The sequence below is a fragment of the Melanaphis sacchari genome, unplaced genomic scaffold (assembly GCF_002803265.2).
Source record: "Melanaphis sacchari strain LSU unplaced genomic scaffold, SCAv2.0 Contig11_pilon_pilon, whole genome shotgun sequence".
Taxonomy (NCBI): domain Eukaryota; kingdom Metazoa; phylum Arthropoda; class Insecta; order Hemiptera; family Aphididae; genus Melanaphis; species Melanaphis sacchari.
In genome coordinates, this window is record NW_020270469.1 from 4,580,192 (window position 1) to 4,607,129 (window position 26,938).

Consider the following 26,938-nt stretch of genomic DNA (forward strand, 5'->3'; position numbering starts at 1 on the left):
TAGGCGTTTTGAGAACATTTTCCGTATTAAACGTTGCCCTACAACTCAGATTTGTGTGTGTGTGTTTGGGGGTAAATGGATTGTATAATAGGGTGAAATGGATGGCTGAGAAGGAGGAGAAGTGGAACAACAAAAGATACGAAGAGCTTTTTGGTCGTGTATAACTGATTATTGGGCCTTAATGGAAACGGCCATTTGTCGAAAACGGTCTAAAACCGTTGCCCAGGAGACCGCATCGTGTTTGAAAGACGTTGAGAACTTTTACAAGGCGTATAAAAGGACCTGTGCGAGCGGGCGACATTGACGGAGGGTGGGCCCGGTTGGTGTGGGTGGGGCGGGGATGCAGCAGCCGTGAGGAAACGCTCAGAGGGTAGGTGGGAAAAATGGCCAAAAAGGATAAACGAGGGATAAACTTTAAAACCGTTCAGTTTAACAAGATTCACTCGCACCATGCATTTTCACGTTTCATTCCGCTCGTACCTCTTCGTCGGTCCCGGTCCGCGTCAGTATATTTTCTTCATTTTTTATTAGCGTGAAAAGATATAAATACATTAATATTGTTATAACACAACTCTGATGTACCTATTTAATGTAAAAAATTCTACAATTTATACCAAAGCAAATGGATTAAACGAAATACATTGAATAACATTGAAAATTGTTTTTCATTACTGATTTTCGGAGCATTATATTTCATTACAAGTAAGTTTACACAATAAATTAATACATTTTTTTTTTAATGTTTAATGATGTTTGAATTTTATAATATACATTTTGATAAATATTGTATATCAATGGATAATACTTAATATAAATTTATTCAAAACATTAATTCATAAAAATGAAAATTAATCTTCACATTCTATTTCAGCACATTTTTCCTTTTTATTCATATACATTACGCAGTGCCAAATCTTGATAAATAGACACATAACTTAGATATACATTTGTTAATTTGTATTTTATGATATTCATAAATAAATTTAAATATTTAAAATTTATATATAAGTATGTTTTTTTTGTAAATTCACAACATAATTTCTACTTGTAAAATGTGGTTTTTTAAGGGTACCACTTGTGGATAGCGTGTAGGACGCACATTTGCTGATTCACATACTTTTATTTTTGCACTTTCTTAGCGACTTGGGATGAATACAAAAATATATAAGAATGTATACTAAGAGTACCAAGGATCAGATTAAGTCAAACTAGGCAACAATTATTAAATCAAGCTCTTATAAATTTATATTTTTAAATTTTAATGACTTCGATCGTATTTAAATAAGATAATTAAGAGTTGATTATAGTGCTGAAGTAAATTTATTGGCATTAGAATTAAATTATTGCTCTTTGAATATTTTATTTAGATTATACTTGATGCATTAATCAGTGAGCTCGAGCCTGAATTAAAACTCTTAAAAATATTATACGTATAAATATTATATATGTATTGTATACCAATTTTTAATTTCAAATCCAATGAATATATATTTGAATGGTTAGGCTAGTTAAAATAAAATGGAAAATAGAATACTTTTAGTATTATACGTATCCAACATTAAAAATGGTTTACCACAATATCAGTTATAAATTGTTCGTGTGAAAAAATATCTTCCAAATGAATCATAAAAATAATAAGTAAAGATTTATTATGGACTGTTTGACTAGTATACATAGATATATAGATTAGAATCTTCACTATTGACTATATTATCAACTAACAAGTATCTAATTATTTAAATAATGAAATAATAATTGATCAATTCAAATATTGTACCTATTTTTATTAACCATAATTTATCAGCATATATTTGTAACATATTATAGATAACTATAATATAACCCTATATACTATTATATGAATATTATGATAAATAAAACAAAAATTTAAAACGGAACCTAATTATAAGTATAAATTTACTTAAACAATAAGTATACCTACTATGTTCAAAACAAATTCTATCAATGACCGTATTTATTTAGTAAGTAAACTTCACCGTTTTTGAGATAGAATGGATACGTCCTCAGACTCGGAAGGAGAACTCTCGCCTGGCGCTTATAACCAAGTGGCATACGACGCGGCTGCCACGATGACCGATTACGACGATCCGGTGATTGTCAAGTCGCCGTCTCGGCACTCAGAATCCTCGGACAGTGGCAGCGATGTCGCGGAACCACGCGGCGCCTTGGCCCATCACAAATTTTCCATTGATCGCATCTTGGGCCGGTTTAGTGGTGGTGACGGTGCCGCTACGACGGCCATCGACTCTTGTCCTGAGACATCGGACACCGACAAACGCCACCGGAACGACTTGGCGTTGCACGGCGTAGGTAAGTATAATTGTTGCGATCGTGTTTAATGCTAATTCGGTGGTGTGATGATTATTTATAGGAGGTTGGGGTATTTCGAGACACTTAACATGTAAACCATTTTTTGTGATGTTTTTTTTAAACATTTTACTAAAAAAATGTTAAACTTACAATGTAACATACGAACGTGAATGCTATTTCTAAATTAGTATACACAATTTAAATAATTTAACTTTTTAAATGTTAAATTATTTTCAATAATTTATTAATTTTTTCAAAAAAGTCATATTTCTCTATCTTGTCTCACAATTGAGATAAGATAGGACATAGTGTAAAAATCAAATATTTGTAAGCAATATAGAATTTGTACTTAAAAAATTAATATTTTAATTTTTCGTTTAATATTATTTCTTTATAAATAGGTGTATTATACTCATAAAGTTATAAATAGATTAATACTTCAATGAAAATGAGGTACGGTGGACCACTAAGGTCTAACTACAAAATTAATTTTTCATCTTAACTCTAATGATATTAATTTATATAATACTATCTACTCATATATCAACAGTTAGCAAAAATAAATTATACATACGTATGTCTAATACTTATGACATTTACTATAATAATATAAACATACATTGATAATTATTATTATAAAACAATATTTATAGGTTACACAATAATGATGTTTTGTAAATTTTAACTTAAAAAATGAGTAATTTAGTGATAACATGTTTTTGCTTTATCATAATGTATTAAAATAATATTAAATAACATTAATACAAGGATACCAATCCAACATAGTAATAAGTTGAAAAAATTAAAATATAATCAACTGATTATATATGTAATTAATTTTTATAATATATTTTATATATTTACACAATTGCTATCTTACCTTACAACTTCATCTTACCCCATTCTTCCTTTAAATGCTTGCAAGTCATAGGTTACAAACAGAACTATTAGAATGTTAATATTTTCACGTGAGTCGTAAAACTTAATTTTTTAGTCATTCCCGTATACTTTTAATGTTGGAGTTTTCTCTTGTTTTTTTCATATTCATCACTATTGTGTTGTCTGGTATTTTCCATGTTCTAGCACTTAGCTATTTTTATTATTTTATCAATAACAAAAAGTATAAAATATGTCTTTATTAAAATGTATTATCTTTATTTACCGGATCGATATCTGGTATGTTGTCGTTCTGTAATAAGTTTATTTTAACACATTTTATTATTCGTCGTTTAGCCATCGATTTCAGTGATTTGTGTCTCAGTAAATTGATAACACAATAATTGGAATTTATTTTAGTTAATAATTTCTTATGTAGATAATTGATATCGTTGAATCCGAAAAAAGATAATTACTCAGAGATGTATATGTTTTTAAACATGAAACATATTAAAAAAATTACCGTCAGCTAGTAAGTATCCTTTGTAATAAGTTTATTAAATGTCACAATAACAATTTTATTTATTTTCAAACATAAGTAAATTTTAATTTTGTGTAATAACAATATCATATTATAAAACAAAATTCAATACTTTTATCAGTTCTATCAAATATTTTAGTTGACTTGGTAAAAACCAAATTAAAATTATAAACTTTTGACAATTGATAACACTGCTGTCATATAAAAAAAATACAATGTTCAAGTATTAAATTAAAGCTCATGAAATTCTTCACAAAATCTGCTATAATTCTAAAAATACATCTTTAATCAGAAGAAATAAACCGTTCAAGTCAGAATATCAAAAATACGATCAGTCTAAAGTAAGGTGTAAAATAAAATTTTGATTTTTCAAAAGCGTTATTTTCAAAAAGGCTTAGTCGTCTAATCCACGAAACAATATATCGTATTTTACAATGATATATATGTTTTTTTCAGTATAGTAACATTGTGATATAAAATCATACGGAATTAAGTATATAAATAAATATATATATATATATATATACGCGATTCGCGTCGCACTGGTTATTAAAATCTACACGATTTCACAATACATACTTACTACTTAGTTTGTTAGTCACCAAAGTCTATATTGACTATATCTTAATTTTAATCTATTTTAATTTTTACGATGACTTTATATCTGATAAATGATAATAGGTATATTTTATAAACAACAGTAAATTTGGTATATAATTGCTCATTAGTAAGACGTTAGGTATTATCATTTTGAACTGTTGAATTTTGAAAAAAAAAACTATGTTAATGGAAATGTGAAATATTAATATATTTTTATTGCATACAGATAGCATTGCGGAACTTAACGGTCATAACTTTCCTTACTCATCGCTGTTGTACGGCGGGTGGTTTGCAGCTGCGGCTGCTGCAGCGGTAGCTAATAAGACACCACCATCCCATTTATTCGGTCTTCAGGGTAAGTATCTGTAATCTATATTAAAATATAAAAACTGAATAAAAACATTTTCTTTTTTTGAAAAATTTAATTTATACAAATCTATCTGCATAAACACGCTGTCTAGTAACAAATCATAGTTGCCCTTCATCAGATCATTTGGATCCATTTGAATCGTTAGGAAATATTAGTGTATATCAGAACATAATGTTACATCATTTGATCAAGCAAAGAAGGCATTATTTTTTTGGGGTATCTATTTTTAAAGAGAAAACCATCACATGTTCTAATTACAATATTTCGAAGGATATATAGTAAGCTTTTTACGTATTTCCCCTACAGCTCTTATCTCAATGTACCATATTATATCGTTTATTATAATAAATAATTATATTATTCTTCATTGTTTCATTGATTCGGACTCTTAATCTAAAACATACATTATTAATTAAAAAGTCGGTTGTACATTTGATATAATTTAAAATTTGTACAAACTACCAAAAATATAAATAATAATTATAATTCTTATAGTATATTCTAATAATTATAATCTTCTAAAAATTAAAAATAATTAAAAATATTATTAATGATAATTTATTTTTACTAAAGTTTAATATTTGTTTTTGTCAAATTTTTTAACTACTTTTAATGATAAATTATATTTTTAAATAAGTAGGACCAGGATTTATATATAATATAAAAGATATATATTAAAGATAATACTACAAATAAATAAATGCTTAGGTCGGTATATAAAAATTGCAATTAAAATTTAAAAACTAATAAATATAAACCCTAATTTAATATTTTATTTCCGAGACATTGTTACTACTCATATATAGGTAGTTAAAAACGAGATAATTTTTTTATATATCAAGTTCACATACTTAACACAAAATCGAATTCTTGGAAAAAATTAATCGTATACTCTTATTATTAATAATATTATATATAGTATATTATTAAAAATTTAGAACTAATGTAATGTGCATAACTTTTATCGAGGAATAGTATTAAGTATTAACTTTGCTTTTGATGTCTTCTGTAAAATCAATGAAATAAAAATAAAAATAAATTAAGACAAAATGTGAGCAAAATAAACTGACATAAGTAATTTTTCTTCTGTGGACATCTGATATTAATTCAAATTTGTTTGGAGCTCTCTGTGAAACTTTTGACGTCATAATAATATAGAGGTGACATATCGCGCGATAAACGAGTGTGTGGATATATATTATGCTTATATACACTGGTATAAATGTATTCAATTTGTATAGTGAAATATAAAAGATCTTTTTTTTTTTTTTTTTGTTATTTATTTATTTATTTGAACACTTAAGAGTGAATGATTAATATTAAAGATTCTTTAAATTCTCGAGGTAATATAATGCACGTTTGACAACTTACAACACCGAAAGTTATAATATAATTATGTCGGATTGTCTTATGTAGATTTATACGTAAAATGTACATCTATGTATACGAATACGTCACTAATTACATACATTGATTTATATGATAAAATGTAAAAACAGCGTACAATGTATAGTGTTGCACGTGTCATCGACATTGACCCAAAGTCAAATGAAAATTTGCATCACAAACCCGATTCGATAGTAATTTACATTCTATGGTGTTTTTTTAAAATTTTATTATTTATCATTTTTTCGCGTATAATTAATGCGACACGGCACCGGGTCGACTCCGAGTTGACCCGCACATCCTTCGCGGATACCACGCGACGAGGGTTGTAAATAATAACTGTAATAATATACTATATGTATGAAATCGTTTTCCCTTCAGGCTACAGCTAGAGTTAAGTATTTAGAAACCACAACCACTATAAAGCTTAACGTTACACACTCCTAATATTATGCTAATGACTGTATTGTCAGCGATTCACAATTGGAATTAATGTTGTTAGTAATATAAAAAGCCAATGCGAACATTTTCATGTCGATATGAAACTGTTACATATTGATTATTATGAAATAATTAAATATTTATTATACATATTTTTAAATAATATATAAGTTACAAATGCATATTCTTCTTCTATGATTTTTACAACCATGTATGAGTCTTCACCGCCATCGTTGCCGCCTTCCATATTTCCTTATTTTAAACCAAGCACATATCTAGGGCATTTATTTAAAAAAATTAAAAATTAAAAGTTTTGTATATCAGTCATGTAAAAAAAATAAAAATAAAAGTTGTAATCAAAATTATTTAGACACTCCTTTCGTCCAAAAATAAAAATAAAAATAAAATCCTAGCTACATGTCTGTCCCGAACAGTTCTCCACTTTTTTTCAAACACCTAGCGATCTTAAGCTTATCAAATCTATCACTTGCCTTATTGTAAAATTATTATTTGAGATAGTGTTATATATACCCATTTAATTTTTTTTTTTTTTTTAATAAGCAAATAAAATGATCATCATAATCTTAAATATTTCTTAAATTTATTAAAAATCTCCTGGATCTAAGAAATTTATTAAATTATAAAATCTAACTGCCGTTTAATAGTTATATTATATGTAAAATGATAAACTGCTATTTATATTGATTTTTTTGTGAATATTTAGTAAGCATAATTAAGTTATCCTTAGAACAATATCTTTGCATCTTGGAACGAAGCCAAATTTTTACCAGTCTTAGAGTAGAAAACTTTTTTCAGTTGTAGTTACTCTCACGGGTAATAAACATTTGTTGAATGTATAAATAATTTAATTATATCTGTATAACAAAAATTATTATACTAAATATTTCTTTAAAAAATGTAGAAATATTTATGTGTATAGTGTGAGCTTTAGTGGTCACACAGTCACTTTTTCCCATTGAATCTGTTCTAATTCGCAGCCCGCCAATACAGAGTATATAGGTTGGTAATTCTTTTTTGAATTTTAAAATGTTAATTGCATACCTAGGACGATTTACCATTCACCATTTTAGCCATCTGGCTGACCTATCGTTTTTTAAAATAATTTATAGAAGAAATTTGCTATTAAAGTTGTAATATAATTTTCAAAAACTGTTATATATACCTAGTTGGTTATATTATATATAGACTATAGATAATTCTATGTAATGGTTACTTTTACATTTATTGTTGTATTAAACATGGTATATGGTTATTTTTAGGTACCTACCTTTTTATATATTTACAATAAATCAAAATGATGAATAAAATACGATGATTTTTTTGATACTTTGAGATATAACAGTATAGTTTACGCATATTATATAGAGTTAGCTCAGCTCTATGTGAGGTCAACAAGGATATTTGTTCAAGCTAGTGCATATTTTAAGGCCTTGCATCCCTAATTATGATTCATGAAAAATAATAAAAAGTTATCTATACAGTAATATTGAAAAAATATCACACAGAGTTGACTATCTCTAGATAAAGTTTGAATATTTTATAAGTCGATAAATATTATACATATACAAAGAAATATTAATAAAAGTAATAAAACTATAATACGTAATAGCATTATGATAATTTCTTTTTAACATTTTAACTACTGGCAGTAGCTCAATTAAAATTTTTAAAATAGTTTAGGTTTCATCAAAAATTTTATTTTGCAATTTGCATCATGCTACTTTTTTCATTGAAAAAATTAACTTAAAAGTTGAAATACGCAGTTTAAAATTTTTATGAGGTTTAATAGTAAATCATTATTAATTACATATTTGGTTTTAAAATAAAATTTGTAACAATCGATACAAAGAAAACTTGGTGGCCAACTTAAAATAATTTTTTTCAGAATTTAAAATCAAACGTTTTAAAGTACCTATATGAAATTTTTGTAGTCATAGTACCTATAGATGATATATATAGTTCATAAATTAATTTAGTTATATCTGATGAGATTACGTATGGTTGTGACTGTTGTGAGCTTACACGCCTTACACTAATAATGTTCATAAAAAAAATTATTTCAAAATCGACTAAAAGTATCTGATCAATAATCTTTAAAGGAAATCTTCAGTTCAGTTTTAACATTTTAACGTGATAATTTCTATTTTTCTTTTATTCTATTATTTAATAATATTATGTTAAAAAGATATAAATATTGGTATTATTAATGAGTTAAAAAATGTCCTTTATAAGTAATAAAATATAAATACTAAGTACCTTAATGATTAATTATACTTATGCACAACATGCTGAGCAGGTAAGTTACAGATAAACTATTATATGCAGGATAGTAGTGATACTACCTAACAAATAAACATAAAACTTTTTAAATATATTAAAATTACATTATTGGATGTTTTGATAAAATATATTTACTAAAAAATAAAAAGCACGATGAAATTATTTTGTCCAGGGCCCCGAAAAAACTAGGATAAACCAAGCATATGTATAAATATATAAGTTAATACGTTAATAGTGTATAATCTTAGATAATATTAATAATTAATAGTGGAAGAACCGTCTTCTGCAAAAGATTTCGATTTTAAATTCACCAGACGGTTACAAGAGTGGGTTAACTTCGATGAACCAAGTGATTAGGCAGCGGAGTCCCCTTACATAGAATTATATATAATAATATGCTAGTTGTTACTGACCTTTTGTTAAAATATTAAATACCTAATAACCAATTCATATTAATTTAGAGCCGGCTTTGTAACTGTAGTTAAAGTGTAGGTAGTCTTAAATGTCCTATAATCATATTTCATGCTCGTGGGCCATGACCTTAATTATTGTTTAACGAATCCACCGGATGTAATGAAAGAACTAATAAAATCCTATACAATTCGCCTAAGTCGCTATAAATTGCATCCCATTTTTAATTTTTATGTAAATTGCAGCGTGGTTATATTTTATACATATGTAAATTGTGGCCCGACTATATTTTATACATATGTAAATTGGGGTCTAAATATTTTTTTTATTCATACATGAATTACGCCTAGGGATATTTTTCTTCCCATTTTTCAGACTTAAGACTGGCGTATAATATTATATTAATATTATCAGTTAGGTAGATTTAGTTAAAAGTATTGTTTTTTCTGTTTTATAATTAAAAAATGTATATTATTGAAAATTAGTAAATAAGTAACTAACAAAGTTATTCCCACAAAGTCTAAACAAATAATTTTTGTTTGTTTGCAATTCTTTCATTTGTTCTTGCATATAATTATTTATTATTATTTTTCCCTATTTTTTTTTTATGTTTCCTGATTACTCAAACTAATAAATATATAACTTTGCATGTTTTTCAAAATATACCGGGGCATAATTATTAATTTACCTATTCTACTCGTATATGTCTAGAAATAAAATTTTTAAAAATGAAAATGACTGAAAACAGTGAAAGTAGTGAAAACCTACAATATTCATGATTTATGATTAACATAAAATATACGTTTGAGACGTTTTTAAATGAAAATTATATAATTTATGTGTATAAAGAAATATTTATAAAAATATTCAAATGTACTTCAAATTTAACATTTTTGTCTAATTTTTTTTCTTTTATTATTATTAGATTAGCCGAATTTATCAAATTTATATTGGTGGATTTGTGTTTTACTATGATTGAGCAATTTATTTTTATCCTCTTGAGATTCATGTTTTTTTTTATTCGACCGTTAATACATGAAAGATCTGTTCTTGACAACTGAAATTATTATATGTCAATTTTCTCTAATATCAATTTTTAATTATAAAAAAAAACTATAATAAGAATTCAGTATATGTACGTATATATGTAGATTTACTATGTTATACGCTTGAATAAGACGGATACAATACATTCGGAACTAGTGTCCTCTAAATAACACGTGTAAATGTTCAACAAATATATTTATATTTAACAGCACCAAAAACAGTGGGACGAAGATCTAGAAAACCCGGTTTGGATCGAAAACCCAGACAAGCGTATAGTGCAAAACAGCTAGAAAGATTGGAAGCAGAGTTTAAAGTGAGTAAATTTGTTTTTATCATGATATTTAGTCGTTTTAGAATCGTCTTGTGTTCGATCTTAGATCCATCGCATTCAGACTAGTACAGGCTTCGATTTTGTATATCTTATATTTTAGTTTTTAAAATATATTCAACAAGTATTTGAATGTATTTTTCGATATTTTTAGAATTTATATTTTACTACAATTATATGAGTATATTTCTTCTATAAATATTAATAATATAAGTAACTATTTAATTTAATTAATAGTTGAGACTTAAGTTATAATATTAGTAATATTACTGTAAGATATTAACTATAATTTATAAAAAGTAATAAGCAAAAATAATTATATTATACGTCTCATCGTCTTGTATTAAACACGCGTGGTATATGTACATTGTGCCTAATTGACAAATAGTTTAGGCGATTTCCCGTTATACAATAAGTACGTATATACCTATAATTACAATAAATATAATTGCCAAAAACAAAATAAATAATGTTTATACTAAGTTATAATTTCAAAAGGGCCAATCGAAAACACCATCAATGATCAACGGAGTTTAATGTGTATTATATACTAAACAAATCTATTTCATTTTTCAATAATAAATCATGCAAAACAAAAATATTTAAATTTTCTGACATAACCATAAAACAAAATAAATAATTGATTATGCCTTTTCTAAATGTAGTCTGTCGATAAGGAAAATATTAAGTCATACCTCTTGAATTAAAAATATCTTAATAAAAAAACCATAAATTTTTATATTAATTTATCTTGTTTAAATTTTAAAGCACTCAGAATTTATTAAATCGTAATTATAATAGTCATATTATAAGTTGCATGTTGGAATAATTGATGATCTTAATGTCTTGTATAAAAATGATGTTAGTTAAATATATAGCTGATTTTAATTTTAATTTATTCAAAGGAATTTTAGTGTGTTTTATAAAACCGTTATCCGTTCGTAATTTAATAATTGTATTATTAATTATTGCTCGAATTTCAAGGGTAAGGTAGACGTAAATATATAAATACGTTACATATTTTATGCAAAGTGTTTTTTATAAAGTTTTCTTTTTCTGTTCTCTATTGTTCAATGTACAAAATTGCTACACGTCATGTTTTAAATCTCCCTTGATTAAAGGGAGTCGTATTTAGAAATTTAGGAAATAAAATACACCACGAGGACTATAGAAATAGAAAAATAAAGTTTAAATCTTATAGCCCCCATGTTAATATTAGTGGTGATCAATGAAATTTATTTGACACAACTTGTGGGTATGGTTGGAGGAAATATCGCACACACAAATGAGCGTTTCCAAACTTTTAAAATTAAGGAAATATTTACCCATTTTTATAACTATTTTATCAATTACATAAAATAAAGTAAGAAAGAAGGATTGACCGTGGTTTTGAATGAGAAAAAAAAATCGTTTCATAATTTACACGTTAATGTGCTTCATATACTTTGTAAAATATATTTAAAAATTATAATTAGTGTACAGATTTGTAAGTAATAAATAAATCAAAATACGTAAATATTTATGTTGTTTTTTCAAAACATGTGTTAAAAGACATAAAATATTTAATAGAAAAATAAATACTAAACACTTGTTTTTAAAATTTAAATTTTAACTATATAAAATGAAAAGTATACTAAATATAAATACAAGATAGCAAACTATAACAATTATTTACTTAAATTACACTAATTAAGGACTCAAGGTACCTGATAAATTTCTAAATAAATTGTTTTCTTTTAAAAATTGATATTTGACATTTGTCACATCTCAATTAGAGTGTCTCTAATAAGGCATTCAAATAACATTTGTATAACTCAAAATCGTTTAAATATTAAACCTTTATACCTTGTAAATTCAAAGTTCAACGTCCATAGTATCCTAAGTATGAAAGCGTTTTATCATGTTTTAATTTAGAATCATTAAATAAAAAAAGAGATTAGTTTCATTATGTATTTTTACAAAAATTATTAAATTAATATACATGAGATTGCATTTATTTGTCGGAACAATTAAATGTTGAATACTTTTTACTTTTTTGACAAGGAAATTAAAACTATTGTTTAATTAATACCTAATATTTCTAAGAATTATTTACAATTCTCGCTTTTTAATATACTGGTGACGATAGGAAATACAACAGTAGTTAATTTTAGTAAATTATTAATAAATAACTAGTAACTGATATTGATATATAATTATGCTTATATATTATGAAACTATGTTTATTAATTGCTACATTCATGGTAAATAAATTTTAATATAATTTGTACTAGCTATAATTTTAACTGTACATTTTATATACACACTACCTTCCTATAAAGTTTATTTATATTGAGATTATTTTGTTAATGGAGTTTTTTTCCGTCAATAAAGAAATAATAATAATAGATAATGGTGATACCAAAAATCGTTTACTTAAATTATCTTATTTATGACGACATTCTGTGATGGTTCTCACGACCAACTGAACATGTTTCTCAGGGAAAAATGATTATTTTCAATATGCCTGTGAAAAAGTATTTATAAAATTACTATTTATTTAAAGAAACAATATTTACTTGCTGGTAAGTTATTTAAGAAAATACATTTGAAATATGGTTCAAAATGTCAAGCGAAAATATGTACATATGAATATTTTTTATTTTACCAAAGGTGTTATATTTATGAAATATGCTAATTTTTAATTTAAGTTGAGAAATGCATATTTAATAAAATTATGTATGTTTGGCATCTAATTACAAAGAAATCTTGTCTAAATTTTATTATGATATATATTATACAGGTCATAAACGTTTTCGATTTAAATTTCGCCATTCCCTTTTTGGTCATATCAAACTTTTTGATATTATCTTCATATTTTACGATTAGAAAAGTATTAAAAACGTAAAATTTATATCAATTATATTTTTTTCAAGTTAACGTATCATATATATACTCACATATATGGTAGTTTTCGTTACAATCTAACTACTAAAAGACCGTCGATCAAATAATTTATAATAAAAGTACATAGTTGTTTTTATTTTTTTACCTCACAATTATTTATACCGAGCTTAAATTTTTAATATTTTTCTACGCGTATGCAACATGAATTGAATGTCAAACTTTTTGGTTTAGATAAAAAGGGGGATCGACCATTTTTAAATTTGACTGAAGAATAAATCGGTCAAAAAGGGTGTGCGCGAATCTGGTCGATAACGGTCTCGCTCAAAATATAGCGTTGAGCTTTTGCCTATGTTCGCAGACAGACAAGTATTTAAGCGTGAGCAAGCGCATGGAGTTGTCCAAGGCACTGAACCTGACCGAAGTGCAGATAAAGACGTGGTTCCAGAACAGGAGGACCAAGTGGAAGAAGCAATTGGCGTCCAAACTGAAAATCGCACACCGACACGGATACTTCCAACCGGTGCAGCACTACGCGTCGCTGTTCGCGCCTCACTGTTATTTTCCGGCAGCAGCGGCGACGACGACTGCGTCGACTGCGAGCACATCCCCGTCGGGTGCCGGGGGTGGACTTAAAAACTTCGGTAGTGGTTTACCACCACCGTCACAGCAGACGACTACTTCGACAGAACCTGAGTCACTGGAACACGACAACACGGTCGTCGTCGAACGTCAACTCGTGGCGACCAAAACGGAACGCCAGCACCATCACCATCAGCACAACCACCACCATCACCACCATCAACAGAGATAAAACAACTTCCTGTATTCATTATATTCTCGTGTCATCGCGCATACCCAGCGTTATTATTGTCTGTCTACAATTATTGTGTTGTCATAAGCAGTGCGGAGATCTAAGTCTCGAAAGGTCGGCGGGATGTAATTGGGTACTGTTGTTGGAGGTTTCTTAAAATAAAAAATTATTATTTATATCCTGTCATTTAATGCGTTAATTAATTTTTTTTCTATTTATTTAATAAAAGCGAAGTCAGATTTAAAAGAAGAAAAATATTTCAATTCCGTGGGAAACACCTCAAGATTTGTGCGTGTTCTTTTATGTCGAGTTACACGCAGGGACACGACTGAGTCCACAACAGATCAAAATAAATGGATCAGAGTAATTTCTTAAAATATCTACTTTTTTCTCGATCATTATATTTAATATTATTTACAATCTATCACTTTACAAAATTTGGAAATCTACGACCAACAAATCAACCCCTAAAATAAATTCAGCCTTCAGACTTCGGTGAATTGCACCCGCTGCACCCACACTAAGCTCAGCACTGGTTATGGCGTCATGCAACTGCTAGGCATTGGTACCTAGGTACCTTACCTACCATTACGATTACCTACCGGTTACCAATTATTTTGGATTTATTTAAGACGCGCACAACAACAGCAATATTAAACAATATAATATAACGATATTGTGTTTGTTATTGGGCAGGTCAGGTTCGTTCAAGTACCATATACCTATATATTTATCGTAACTTATTGAGATCTGCATCACGCGACAATTTCAAAAAAATTGAGTTCAAATTTTATTTAGGTATATAGTAGGTACCTAGGACCTAGGTATCAATATATTAGTGACTTTTAGAAACGCGAGATCATGTAAATAATAGCTTTGATGTAACGATATGTTGACCGTGTAAAATCAAAATGTTTCGAAAAGCCAATATTATAAATCTTAAGTAAAAATAACTTTTTAGAAATCCGTATTTACACTTTTTAAGTTATCGATTGTTCGGAGTTATACATATATGTTGCTACCTAACTTCAAAATTTCTAGCATAGGAATAGTTTTTTGTTCCTCCTGAATTATTGGCCACAGACCACAGTGGTTCTTCGGTAAAAATATGTAAATTTAATGTCTATTTTAACGGTGAAACTTCTGAATAGTGGACGCAATCAGCTAACGAAATTTTGTTCGCTATTCGAAGGCGGTTGGGTGCAGAGCGGGTTGTGAGCTTAAAATTGTAAACTGTATTTAAGTAAATGAATACTACCTACAATCTACATAACCTATACAAGTATATTACGTTATGTAGGCAGATGCACTAGAAAATAGAATATTGATATAATGACACTTATATCTGCCCTATTGATAATATATTTATTTAAATATATAATTTATTCCAACAATCAATAGGTAAATTTATAATAACTACTAATATACGTAGGTAGATTCCTCTTAAAATAAATGTGGGATACGTACCTACATTAAATAATACCTGTTATGGTTCAGTCGTCCAGTGAAAACAATCAGATGCCTACTTTGATTTGCTTAAAATCTTGTCGTTTAGTAATTTCACGGGTCAAGACTCTCAACGGATTTACGATAGAACAGTGGAGAAGAACAATGGACAATGAAGCATTATGTATTTATGTGAGTTTATTGAACTGATTGAAACGATTAACATGTTTAGTACATGTGCCTACAACATAGTTTTTAATTGTAGCGTTCTAAAATTATTCTAAAATCACAGCAAAAATTGCACCAACAAATGGTCCGTTATTTAGCATGTCCAATTAACAGAGATTTTATTGTTGAAAAATGCCTGGTAAAATGTTTTAATTCGGAAATAATACCATTCTCTGTTTGGAGATATCCTCAAGGGCGGATTTAACAATTTGCCACCCTTATTTAAAAAAAATCACCTCTGTACAACAAAATTTTCCTTGTATTATTCAATTATTTTTTCATTTAACTAAAGTTCAATAAAAAACGTTTTGATTCAAACACAATATTTTTTATTTATTATTACCTATTATAAAAGAAAAAATAAATAAATTTATTAAATAATTATTTGGTTATATAAGTAGTTTTAATACTAATTATTTATTTTGAAAATAAAAATTTGTTCAAGAAAAAGATAAATATTACAATTTAATATACAATTTTGCTGTGAATAAAAAACTGCCCTCCAAAAATTTGCTGCCCTATGTAGCTGCATAGCTCACAGTGCCTTAAATCCGCCCCTAGATGTATCCTTTAGGGAAATACTTTCACTGTATGTACGGTTAGAATAATAAACAAAAAAAAATATACTCAGGTCAGTTATGTTTTAAGTTTATAAACAATGGTTATAAACTTATATTAATGATAAACCTATACATACAGTAAAATTCAAAATTTAAAAATTAATATGGAAAAAAATATTAACTTAATTAAAAATTAATTAAATACCTACCTACCTAATGACTAATAGGTACATGTTTACCTAATTATTACCTGGACGGCTAAGTAAACTTATAATATGGTTATATAATAGGAATGTGCAATATTTTGTATCTAGGATTTATTTTGCATATAATTTTTGTTTTTTTAATGAAAACCTATCAATTACATTAAAACTTATTTTGTATAATGTAATTAAATATCATAACATATAAACATAAAATAATTGAATAATGTTTTTTTTAAATATACTTCAAGTAAAATTATTTCCAATTACACTACAACAACACTAAGTGATGTTCATTTTGCCTATTCTTGATTATCAATAAGTCAACTTAAGATATCATTTATTTTTTTCTCTATTGATATAGGTACCTATATCAAGCACTTGTAATTTTAAGTTATTTATTTAATAAAGTATTATACAGTGTTATTGTTGTTTATAATCATTCAATTTCCATGGACCAACAACAAAACAATAGGTAAGAATTTTTTAAATTTTGTTTAAATTGTGATATTATACAAGAGATCTGCATATTAGAAAATCATGAGAATATCAGAATCTGCATTCAGTTTTGTAAAATACTGTCGAAATTTAAATACAGTTTCCAAGGAAATCATTTTCTGAAATCTGATAAAATATTCCCAACCCGTTTTACTCCAATATTGTTCAAAAAATAAATAAATATTCTTTAAAAATAAATTCTGTATTTCTATAGATAAGAATATTTATGAAAAATATTGTTATTGCTATAATATTCCTACTTTATACAGCTTTCCATACATTATATTGTTGAAGTTATCGATGACATTATGTAGAAAACACAATACCCTAAATACTTGAATTTAATGCACAATATGAATTGTGAACCATTAGTATCAAACAATTCTTTTAATATTGCTTTCTTGCATCAAAATCTTCCATATTTTTCATAAATCAAAAGTGATATTTAAACTCACATTCTCAAATGGTATTATATTAGGTTTAATAATTCAATACAATACATTGCGTTATACAATACTATATATTTTAAGTGAGTATAATAAATGATCATTGTATTAAAATAATGTGGTTGAAACACAACAGTAACATTAATACAAGAAAATCAGTTTATAAAAATAGTATGGCAAAATTTGGTGTAATAAAATTGTTTACAATTAAAGGCATTTAATGCAATTAAAAGTGAAATAGTATCAGTGTAAAAATACATAATAACCTTAATAAAATAACTATAAATGTTTAGCAATACAAAATCAAATTAGGGTTATGCTATTTGTTTTAATTAGTCTTTCTAGGTACTACTTAATTTTTTTATGATCAACTCAATAGTAAAAAATATATCATTCTTTTAAAACAATACGCACAAAATAAAAATTGTGCAATTTAACAAGATAAAATTTCTTTTTATATAATAAATTTGTTTAACTCAATTATATTAATAAATATAATTGTATGTTTAAAAATTCAAATCAATAAAATTGTCACACACATGCACTAAGAACTAAACGCATATGAAAAGGCCAGCATAAGACCATAACATAAATATATATACAAATTGTTTGAACAATTAATGAGGAGAAAAAAACAATACATTATATAAATATAGTATATAATTAAATACTTAAAATATAAGAGTCTAGGACCAAGGTCTAGGCACAAACTCATAATTATTTAGCCTTTTTATGTACAACCCAACCGCCAGTGTATGTACGCGCAAAGTGACCAGTTCTGCGTAAACGGCCTGCAAAAGAAAAAAAAACAGTTAAGTATAGACAAAATAAATTACTTGTTCTCAGATAATAATCCAACCATCACCAAAGGTTTACATTTTAATTTTAATAGCAGCAACATTGAGCAGCAGCAACTCTACAGTATACATGGATTTAAAAAGCATTATATGAATAATTATTATAAAATTACATAAAAAAAAAAAAAAAAATGTATAAATCAAAGCATTTAAGGACTTACCAATAATGACGTACAACAAAATTATATGATTATTTGGGGGGTAGACTAAGGAATTTGGATTTGATAAGGATATAGAAAATAAAAATACAATTTTACCTTTCAAGATTAGTTTAACTAAAAAAGGTAACTTTATCATTTTTAAATTTCTAAAAAATATTTTATATCTTATTGAATTTACCCCTTGGTTGCAAATATCATTATACTTGAAAATGTATCTTAAATATTTAAATCAGAATCTTTTTTAAATTTTAATCTTTAAAAAAATTTCAAGGGTTTATAAAATATGTTTAAATCCTATAATACACACACATAAATTTATGTATTTATTTATGTATTAGGTACAATAGGTACATATTGTGTAGGTATATAATACACCCATTAACTTTTAAGTAAAATTTTAAACAATTATTCTTGAATTGTCATTTACGAATGAACTTTTTATAATAATCAATCAGATTGCAACCATAAATTATATTTTATTTAAAATTTAATAGGTACCACTGGAGAAAAAAAAGTGCACAATATGAGAGTTTTATAACAATAAGATATATTTTATACACAATTAGCTTAAAAATTATATATTCTGATAATGTTTTGAAGGATACAAAATGAAATCGTGTTTCATGCAAACATAAAGGCATGCAATGTTAAATGACAATATAAACCTACTTTTGAGTTATTAATACACTTTACAAGCAATTAAAATACTTTAAGAACTGATATAAAAATGTGATAAAATTTATTAATTTGAAAAATAATTCAATAGTTTGGAATTTTACCAAATTTTTTTTTTTTTTATAATAAATGCCAACAATGAGTATACAAAATTGTTTGCAATTAAAGCTATATAAAAGCGTTTTCATGAGCATAAGCATAAAATACAAGAAGTATCTTATTTGTTTTCAATATTATTTATTTAAATATACCTAAATAGTGTACGTAGCCAAAATATGTAATTTATGCGGAGTTTGCGCCCACACGGCTCTGGCGTACTGCAAAAGAGAAAAACACCAAAAACCAAATTCAGATTATGGTTTACACAAACATTCTGCAGTATTACCAATCACCAAAAGGATTCAGTGGTTTTTGGTAACATGCAATCTGAATGAAAACACAATGCTTTCCTTCAGTTGACATGCTAAAATTTATGTGAATATTTTAAAAACAAAACAATGTTAAATAAACACCATGCGTGTTATTTATAACTAAATTACTAAATATTACCTATTAATTTCAAACACTATTATTACTTAATGTAAACAATTGTAGCTTAAAATTAATATGTAATTAAGTAAATTAAATAAACTTAAACATAGATATTATGATTTATATAATCATTAATATATTATTATTAATTTTAAAACATAATCATTATAATCAAGTAAATTAATATAAAGCCTTTCTTTTTGTATTTTTATAACTTAAGAAGTTAAACTTAAAATTAAATTTATTTATATTTTTTGGAGATTTTTGTTTATATGTATATTATAACATTATATCAAAAATTCTTAAAATTAAAAGACAAAATTTTATTCCTATATGCAATCTGTACGAATTTAGTTCAATATTAATTCATTAATACACATAGAAAAAGATATTAAGACATCAGTAAATTTACACTAATGCAAATATTAGGTAGTTAGGTATTTTGATTATATTTTAGAATGATAAAATTATCTTGAGAATATTAGAATATCTAGCATTTAAATAGAATTTGTATGATCCAGTTTTTTTTAAAACTTAGTATAAATTACTCTTTTTCTATTAATTTAATTAAGTAGTTAATAAGTCAATGACAAAATTAAATTAAAATCATAATATAAAAATTATGTTCATAAATATGTATTTAAATTATAGATTTTGACAAAACGAAAAAAAAAATTAGAATTAGTCAAATTTGATATGTAAATCATTTTAAGGTTAATGTGTTATCTCACTCTAAAACACGATTTCATTACAAATTAAAATGTGAATGGCCAAAGTAATACATAAGTTATGAATCTAAACATTAAGAGCTGGTAATTTCATGCTATTCCTTTAAGTAGTAAAAATTAAACAACAACAGCAAAAAGACAAGACCTCAATAATGTAATCCGCCGATCATTTATTTGATCAAGTTCTTGCGGTGCTTCTGGGGTGTTTTTCTAAAGAACCTAAATTTCATTTTCAACGGCGTGTCTTTTCTTACTGAAGGTGGAAAATAAACAAAAATAAAAATCATTAAACTAACGTCATTGATTGATATAAGGATAAACAAATTGTAAGGATATTAAAGAATGTTATAATTTTGAAAAATGATTTATAATGTTTTGGCATTCAAATTTAAATATTGAAGAGGATTAATATAAATGAACAAACATAATTTTTGTGAATTAAAATTCAAATAGATAGGATCTACTACATTCTAAAATGGTCATTTCATTTTTAACTACCAAACATATATTTAAAAAATATCAACATCCAGTAGGTGTGCAAAGGATATAAAAAATAAATATTACAAAAAATTACATGTTTGTTTTAAATGAAAAAAAAAATTTGAAAACAGAATGGATGGTTAAGACTCAGGTCAGCTGAATTTCAAACAAAAAATATATACATGATTAAAAAAAACACGAACTGAACGACAATGGAAACATACAAATATTATTCAGTAGATACAATTTCAAAACTCGATTGATTATTGTGTCTAGTTTCAGCCAATTTGAATTTGGCTCGAACGCCAAGACGGCAATCTGATGGATGATTGGTAATATTTGAAAAATGATTGCAAACAAAATCACAATAAAACAGGAATAAATATTTTGAATAATCTTTTTGGACACAAATAGAGATCATGCATTTACTTATATTTTAACTCTAAATGTTTCATTTAAAGTAAAAAAAATAAAAAACCAAACATATAAATTAATAAAGGAACAAGGGAACTTGATAAAACATGATCGGACATCATACCTGAAACTAAGATGTCAACAACACATAAGCCTCTACTTGACTTAATACTTAGGTCAAAAATTGAATGATTGAGGCACATAACTATTAGTTCCTAATAGTTATATTTCTTAAATATAGTTTTAACATCATAAATTATTAATTAAAATGTCCAGAAAATATACTATTGATTATAAAATTTTATAATCAATAAAAATAATATTAACCAATAAAATTTAAATAGAGGTCCTAAATAATATGGTTGATACAGAAAAAACATTCAATTAACATACACTAAAAATAAATGTTTTTTGTTACATTACAAGAACAATTTAATATAATATTTGTAATGAAATAATTGTTGAAAGTTATCATAAACAACATTTATAGGCCTAATTAGGACTAAGTTAGCACTATTAGTTGACTCTATTTTCACTATTTTTAGATGGTAAAATTTAAATATCTAGTTAAAAATGTCTAAACCAATATAATATCATTTATTGATTAATAATTATAGCTGGACATTTTTAAGTTTGAATAACATAATCCCTAAATATTAAAATTATCTTAAAAAGATGTTATTGAACTATTTTTAAATAATAATTAAAAAACAATTTGAATTTTATAATAAAATTTAAACTTACTCCTGTCAATATTGCGTTGTAAATGAGATGCAATGCGATGACGAGCATCATTGTACTCCAAATGCAAACCCAGTCTAAGAATAGTTGGATTTTGTTCAATCAATTTGGTAAGTTCCATTTCTATCTTATTTCCCAATACTTGGGATCTCTGAAAATAAAATAATTAATTGAAAAACTGAATTAAAATTATTATTTTTAATTGTTAAAAAGTGTACCTGATTAGTGGCACGGAATTCTTCTAAAGATCTCTGCTTCAATAAAGACTTGACTAAATGGACTATTCCTACAGGGCTAATGAAATTTGTTTCCACACTAAAAAATATCATAGAAAGGTATACCAAATTTACTTTTATTCATTTATTATAGTAAATAAAAATTAAAAATTAATTATTATGTTATTAGCTTTACTTGCAAACGCGTAATGTGCAATTTTTTTCTAATGCTTCAGCTAACTTGTCTGCTAACCGATCAGTGAGTCCAACATTTACCAAACTTAATGTTTCTAAATGAGTATTTTCTACTAAAGCTTTGAATAGATTCTCAAACTTTTCATCAGAAATATTCTAGAACAAGAGAATATATTAATTTTTTATCTAATAAGATTACTTTAAAATTACTAGAAATTTTATAATTTTAGTATACTTACTTTAATGTTGTTCCAATTGAGATCAAGTAGCTTAGAATCATCATCAAGTACTCGTTTAATAGTTTCTTCTGGATCTGTTTGATTGGGCGGCTCTGGGGGATAAACCTTAGGCTGTGTTGCCTTTGTAACACCGTCCCATCCTAAGCCAACTGGTTGACCTTTATTTAATAATGAAGCATGGTATTGATCTTGATTCATCATTGAATGGAATCCTAGTATAGCTAAAATCATAGTTTAATTTAATAAACCAATTTTAATCATGAAGTATACTTGAATATACATAGTCATTTATTAATTAAGTTCATATTACAAGACAAAGCAAAGAGAAACATTTTATTAATATGCCATTGAATGTACTTAATAAAGCAATAAATATTCATTGAGATAAATTATAGAAAATTTAAATAAATACCAGCCAAATCTATAATTTCTTCTTGTGATGCGGAATTTAACGCATCACCGTATTCATCATCAAGATCAATTGCAATTTTATCTTCATGTTCAGTGTTACCATTGGTTTCAGGTGCCACCCACTGTAATAAAATGAGAACAGAATAATCATAATTAATGATTTAAAAATAATCCAAAATTATAAACATATTTACTAAGGTTATCATAGCATACAACTGAAGTTAATTTTGTTTATACTTTATATTATTACACAACAATTTCACAATATTTTCAAATATACAAAAATACTGATAAAAATCTGAAGGATAAAATAAATGAACAATTTCTTTAGGACAATTGCCAAAACCATACTAAGTTCATAAATTTAATACATTTTACTGTAATTATTTAAAAATTGATAAACTTATAATTTTAAATTATATTTATATATAATTATTGATATTTAATAATAATTAAATTTATTACTTTCTCTAAAATGTAAACAGGGAATAATAAAATTATATTTATCAACTAAAACTACCTATTTTATTATATATTTCACTCAAAAATTTATAGATACTATTTGAATGAAATGTTTAGAGCTTAGTCATATATGAATTTTCATTTCTTTGAGAATAATCTCTAAAATATTAATATTTTAATAGTACTTATATTTTTGTTTCATAACATTGTTATTCAAAATAAAATTTTCTTTTAGTTACATATTATTGACATTATTGTAGGTTTTTTGTTTTGTTAACGATAATTAACAAAATATTATCTTAAATCCTTTAAATGGCCAATTTCTTTTCCCGTAAAATATAATCAATTGATATTATACTAAGTTTTTTTTTTTCAAGCAAGATTCAAAATGTAAATACTTGAATTTCAACTACCTATATAATATTTTATAAATGGAATTAGGTTCATTTAAAGTGGTGTCACCGGACACCTCCTTCTCTCAAGTCTACATGTCATTAGTTTTCTTTTTAAGCCCCTCATAATTTGCGTATAATAATGTATACAGATTATAAATATTCTTTAAAAAAAAAAAAAAACGGAATTAGGTAAAATAAAAAGTTTTTGAATAGTTTCTCCTAATTGAAAAAAAAAATTATAGTAATAATTCAAATGAATTATCTAAATTATAATGTTATTCCATTTTTATTCAATAAAAATTAATTTAACAACCCAATATAAATATATTCTAATGAATTATCATCTTACCTTTTTCCCTCTTACAGTTCCAGGTACATATGGTTTAATTTCTGGTAGATCAGGTGTTTCAAGAGCCTGTTTGTTAATATGCTCAATCAGTTTTTTTCTATTTAATGGTCCAGTGGCTTCTTTGTTACATTCATAACTACAACGTTCAGATGGTGGTAATAAGTTGTCCTTAAAAAGGAGAAAAATACTGTAAATTTTTAAAGGATAAACACAAATTGTAATCAATGATAATATACCTAATGTACTTTTTTAAACTATGAAATTTATCTGTAAAAATTTGTTAAAGATTGAGCAACCATTCTAAATTTAAAAAAAATAAATAGTTATCAAGTATTTACTCAGTAAATGAAATGGAAATAGCATAAATTTGAAAGTTAATTTAAAAACCACTAACAGGCAAATTTTGGAAGTTTATTATCCAATATAATAATAGGTACAAAATTATAAAATAGAATGAATAAATAATAATCATCGTCAAACCAAGCCGCAGGTGTTATAATATGTATCATAAAAAATGTTGAAACGACAAAAGAGAACTGATATGGACATCAAAGTGACATTTATTCAACGTGGACAAATGTGCTTAACATGGACATTTCGGTACTTACGTCTGGATCGACTTCTTTAGCCAAAATGCTGATCTCTTCAGGTGATAACTGAGAGAGCAGTTGGTCGACATCTAGCTCATCATATTCACTCAAGTTCTTGCCGTACAGCTTGGCCGGGGCGGTGGTCATCGTAGTGGTTTTTTTCGACGACGTCTGTAGAAGAACAACAACAAAAAAAAAAAAACGACCAATTATTATCGGGGGTGGAAAAAAATACACATGAGAAGCGCTACAAAACGGGACAAAAATGACTCGGACGAAGATCAGTAGCGATAGAGACGACAATAATTCGGGCCAGACGGACGGGTCGCGGCGGATGGCGACCGAGGAACCGAAACACGAAAACGCGAAAGCCGCTAGAAACGGCGAACGGGGTCCACACCCTGTCGCGCGAAAATAATCAATACGCCGCGGCTCCGGCGGATCAACCGCGTCCGCTGAAAATCCTGCGGCGGTTGCGACCGGGTAACACGCCGACCATACACGTACCGATTTTGTTTGATTCGAACGATGCTCGCGTTCGCCGTTGTCGGCCGGTGAAGATCACTGACGAGCGGCGCTACACAGGCCGTTGTGAACGCCGTGACAGGCGGACAGATTGCTGGAAGGCGACTGGAGGACTGGCGGTCGGAGGAGAAACGTCGATCGCCACTCGCCCTCGGTCACAACCGACGGTGGTGGTGGGAAATTGTTATCAAGTGACATCATTTTGTCGGCGCGGCGTGTGGCGCGGGGGGGGGGGGGGACCGGTGAAACGGCCGTTTGGCAGCGGTAGAGGGGACGCGCGCGCACAATTCATATCAAACCGGTGGAGATCGGCAACCGTACGCGCTACGCGCACGTATCGCGTTTGCCTGTTAATTGTTATAGTGTTATAATACCTATTTATTGTATATAATATTACAATGTTACACATGCACTGTTTACATTCTACGCTATGGCGCTGTGCATAATTAAGTCATTAATACAATAAATACGTAACGCAATAATAGTGCGTGCCGTGTATGGCGTGTATTCGAGTGGATACCCATGAACTCTTGTCTATGGAATCGCGACACAGCGGCAATTCAGTGAGCAGTCGAACCTCTTTTGATTTGAAAACGTTTCGACCCGTCCTCTGCGATCGCAGAACGACCGTTATTCAGTCGTCTCGCGAATCGTCAAAACACTGCTTTATACAATGTCATGACGACGTCGCGCCGTTCGCCGGGCGGCTACCGTGATCGGTGGTCACCGGTTTGGCGTAAAATAGCACAGATCACGGTTTGGGTTCGGCGGCTTCCCCCTTTCTACCGCTCCCCCGCACAACGACGCCTGCTTGTCGACAATCTTCCCGTCGCGCGTCATACCCAATACCCATTCGTCGTCGTCTTTCGTTCCGCAGGTCGATCGCGCGCGCGCCTCCAACGCGTCCGGTAGGTACGCGTAGGTATACACTTTATAGTTTATACTATACATTTAATATGATGACGAGGAATGAGTGCTTGCATAATAATATGGTATGATTACTATTTACTGTTATTGTGTATGGCTATAACAGGCAGCGAGTACCTAAAATCTAAATATTATAGTCGGTATTCTAGCCTAGCCACCGCCACTACAATTCAGTGGCGTTCACAGCGATCAGAAAACATCGTAACGATCACGAGCTGTATAAATGGCGATATAATATAATATTATGCCTGCACATAAGTTATCGTTTGTTCTATTGAACATCGGAAGAGTTATAAAATATTTAAATGTACAATATGACGTGATGTAGGTACC

The 26,938-nt window shown here is 27.5% G+C and overlaps 2 protein-coding genes across 5 annotated transcripts in view; one reads left to right on the forward strand and one right to left on the reverse strand.

Moving 5' to 3' along the window:
- The first annotated feature begins 464 nt into the window (after positions 1-464).
- On the forward strand, positions 465-15,657 carry LOC112604262 (homeobox protein Dlx4b-like). The gene is made up of 5 exons (XM_025353219.1): positions 465-702; positions 2,012-2,331; positions 4,575-4,703; positions 10,514-10,617; positions 13,877-15,657. Exons 2-5 carry the CDS (start codon positions 2,013-2,015, stop codon positions 14,327-14,329), a joined length of 1,005 nt encoding a protein of 334 aa, XP_025209004.1. The 5' UTR covers positions 465-702; position 2,012; the 3' UTR covers positions 14,330-15,657.
- A 2,538-nt stretch (positions 15,658-18,195) lies between these two features.
- The window catches only part of LOC112604222 (tropomodulin), a 45,522-nt gene continuing 36,779 nt past the window's right edge, over positions 18,196-26,938 (reverse strand). Inside the window, exons 1-11 of one of the 4 annotated variants that reach the window (XR_003115215.1) lie at positions 25,661-25,833; positions 25,172-25,324; positions 24,564-24,731; positions 23,359-23,479; positions 22,947-23,167; positions 22,709-22,863; positions 22,516-22,612; positions 22,301-22,448; positions 20,808-20,915; positions 19,655-19,720; positions 18,199-18,501 (exon numbers count right to left, since the gene is read on the reverse strand). Coding sequence is in view for 1 of the 4 variants with exons in the window: in XM_025353158.1 (XP_025208943.1) it covers positions 19,686-19,720; positions 22,301-22,448; positions 22,516-22,612; positions 22,709-22,863; positions 22,947-23,167; positions 23,359-23,479; positions 24,564-24,731; positions 25,172-25,324 (1,098 nt within the window). In the remaining 3 variants the exon portion in view is untranslated. Of the gene's footprint in view, positions 18,502-19,654; positions 19,721-20,807; positions 20,916-22,300; positions 22,449-22,515; positions 22,613-22,708; positions 22,864-22,946; positions 23,168-23,358; positions 23,480-24,563; positions 24,732-25,171; positions 25,325-25,660; positions 25,834-26,938 lie in introns of those variants that run through there. The other 3 variants (XR_003115213.1, XR_003115214.1, XM_025353158.1) reach the window with 3 other exon arrangements.

Excerpts from the sequence above, each read along its gene's own strand:
- LOC112604262 (XM_025353219.1), top strand. The coding sequence starts at position 2,013 with ATGGATACGTCCTCAGACTCGGAAGGAGAACTCTCGCCTGGCGCTTAT. Across the intron at positions 4,704-10,513 it reads CCATTTATTCGGTCTTCAGG|CACCAAAAACAGTGGGACGA; the intron begins GTAAGTATCTGT and ends TATATTTAACAG. Across the intron at positions 10,618-13,876 it reads GATTGGAAGCAGAGTTTAAA|ACAGACAAGTATTTAAGCGT; the intron begins GTGAGTAAATTT and ends CTATGTTCGCAG.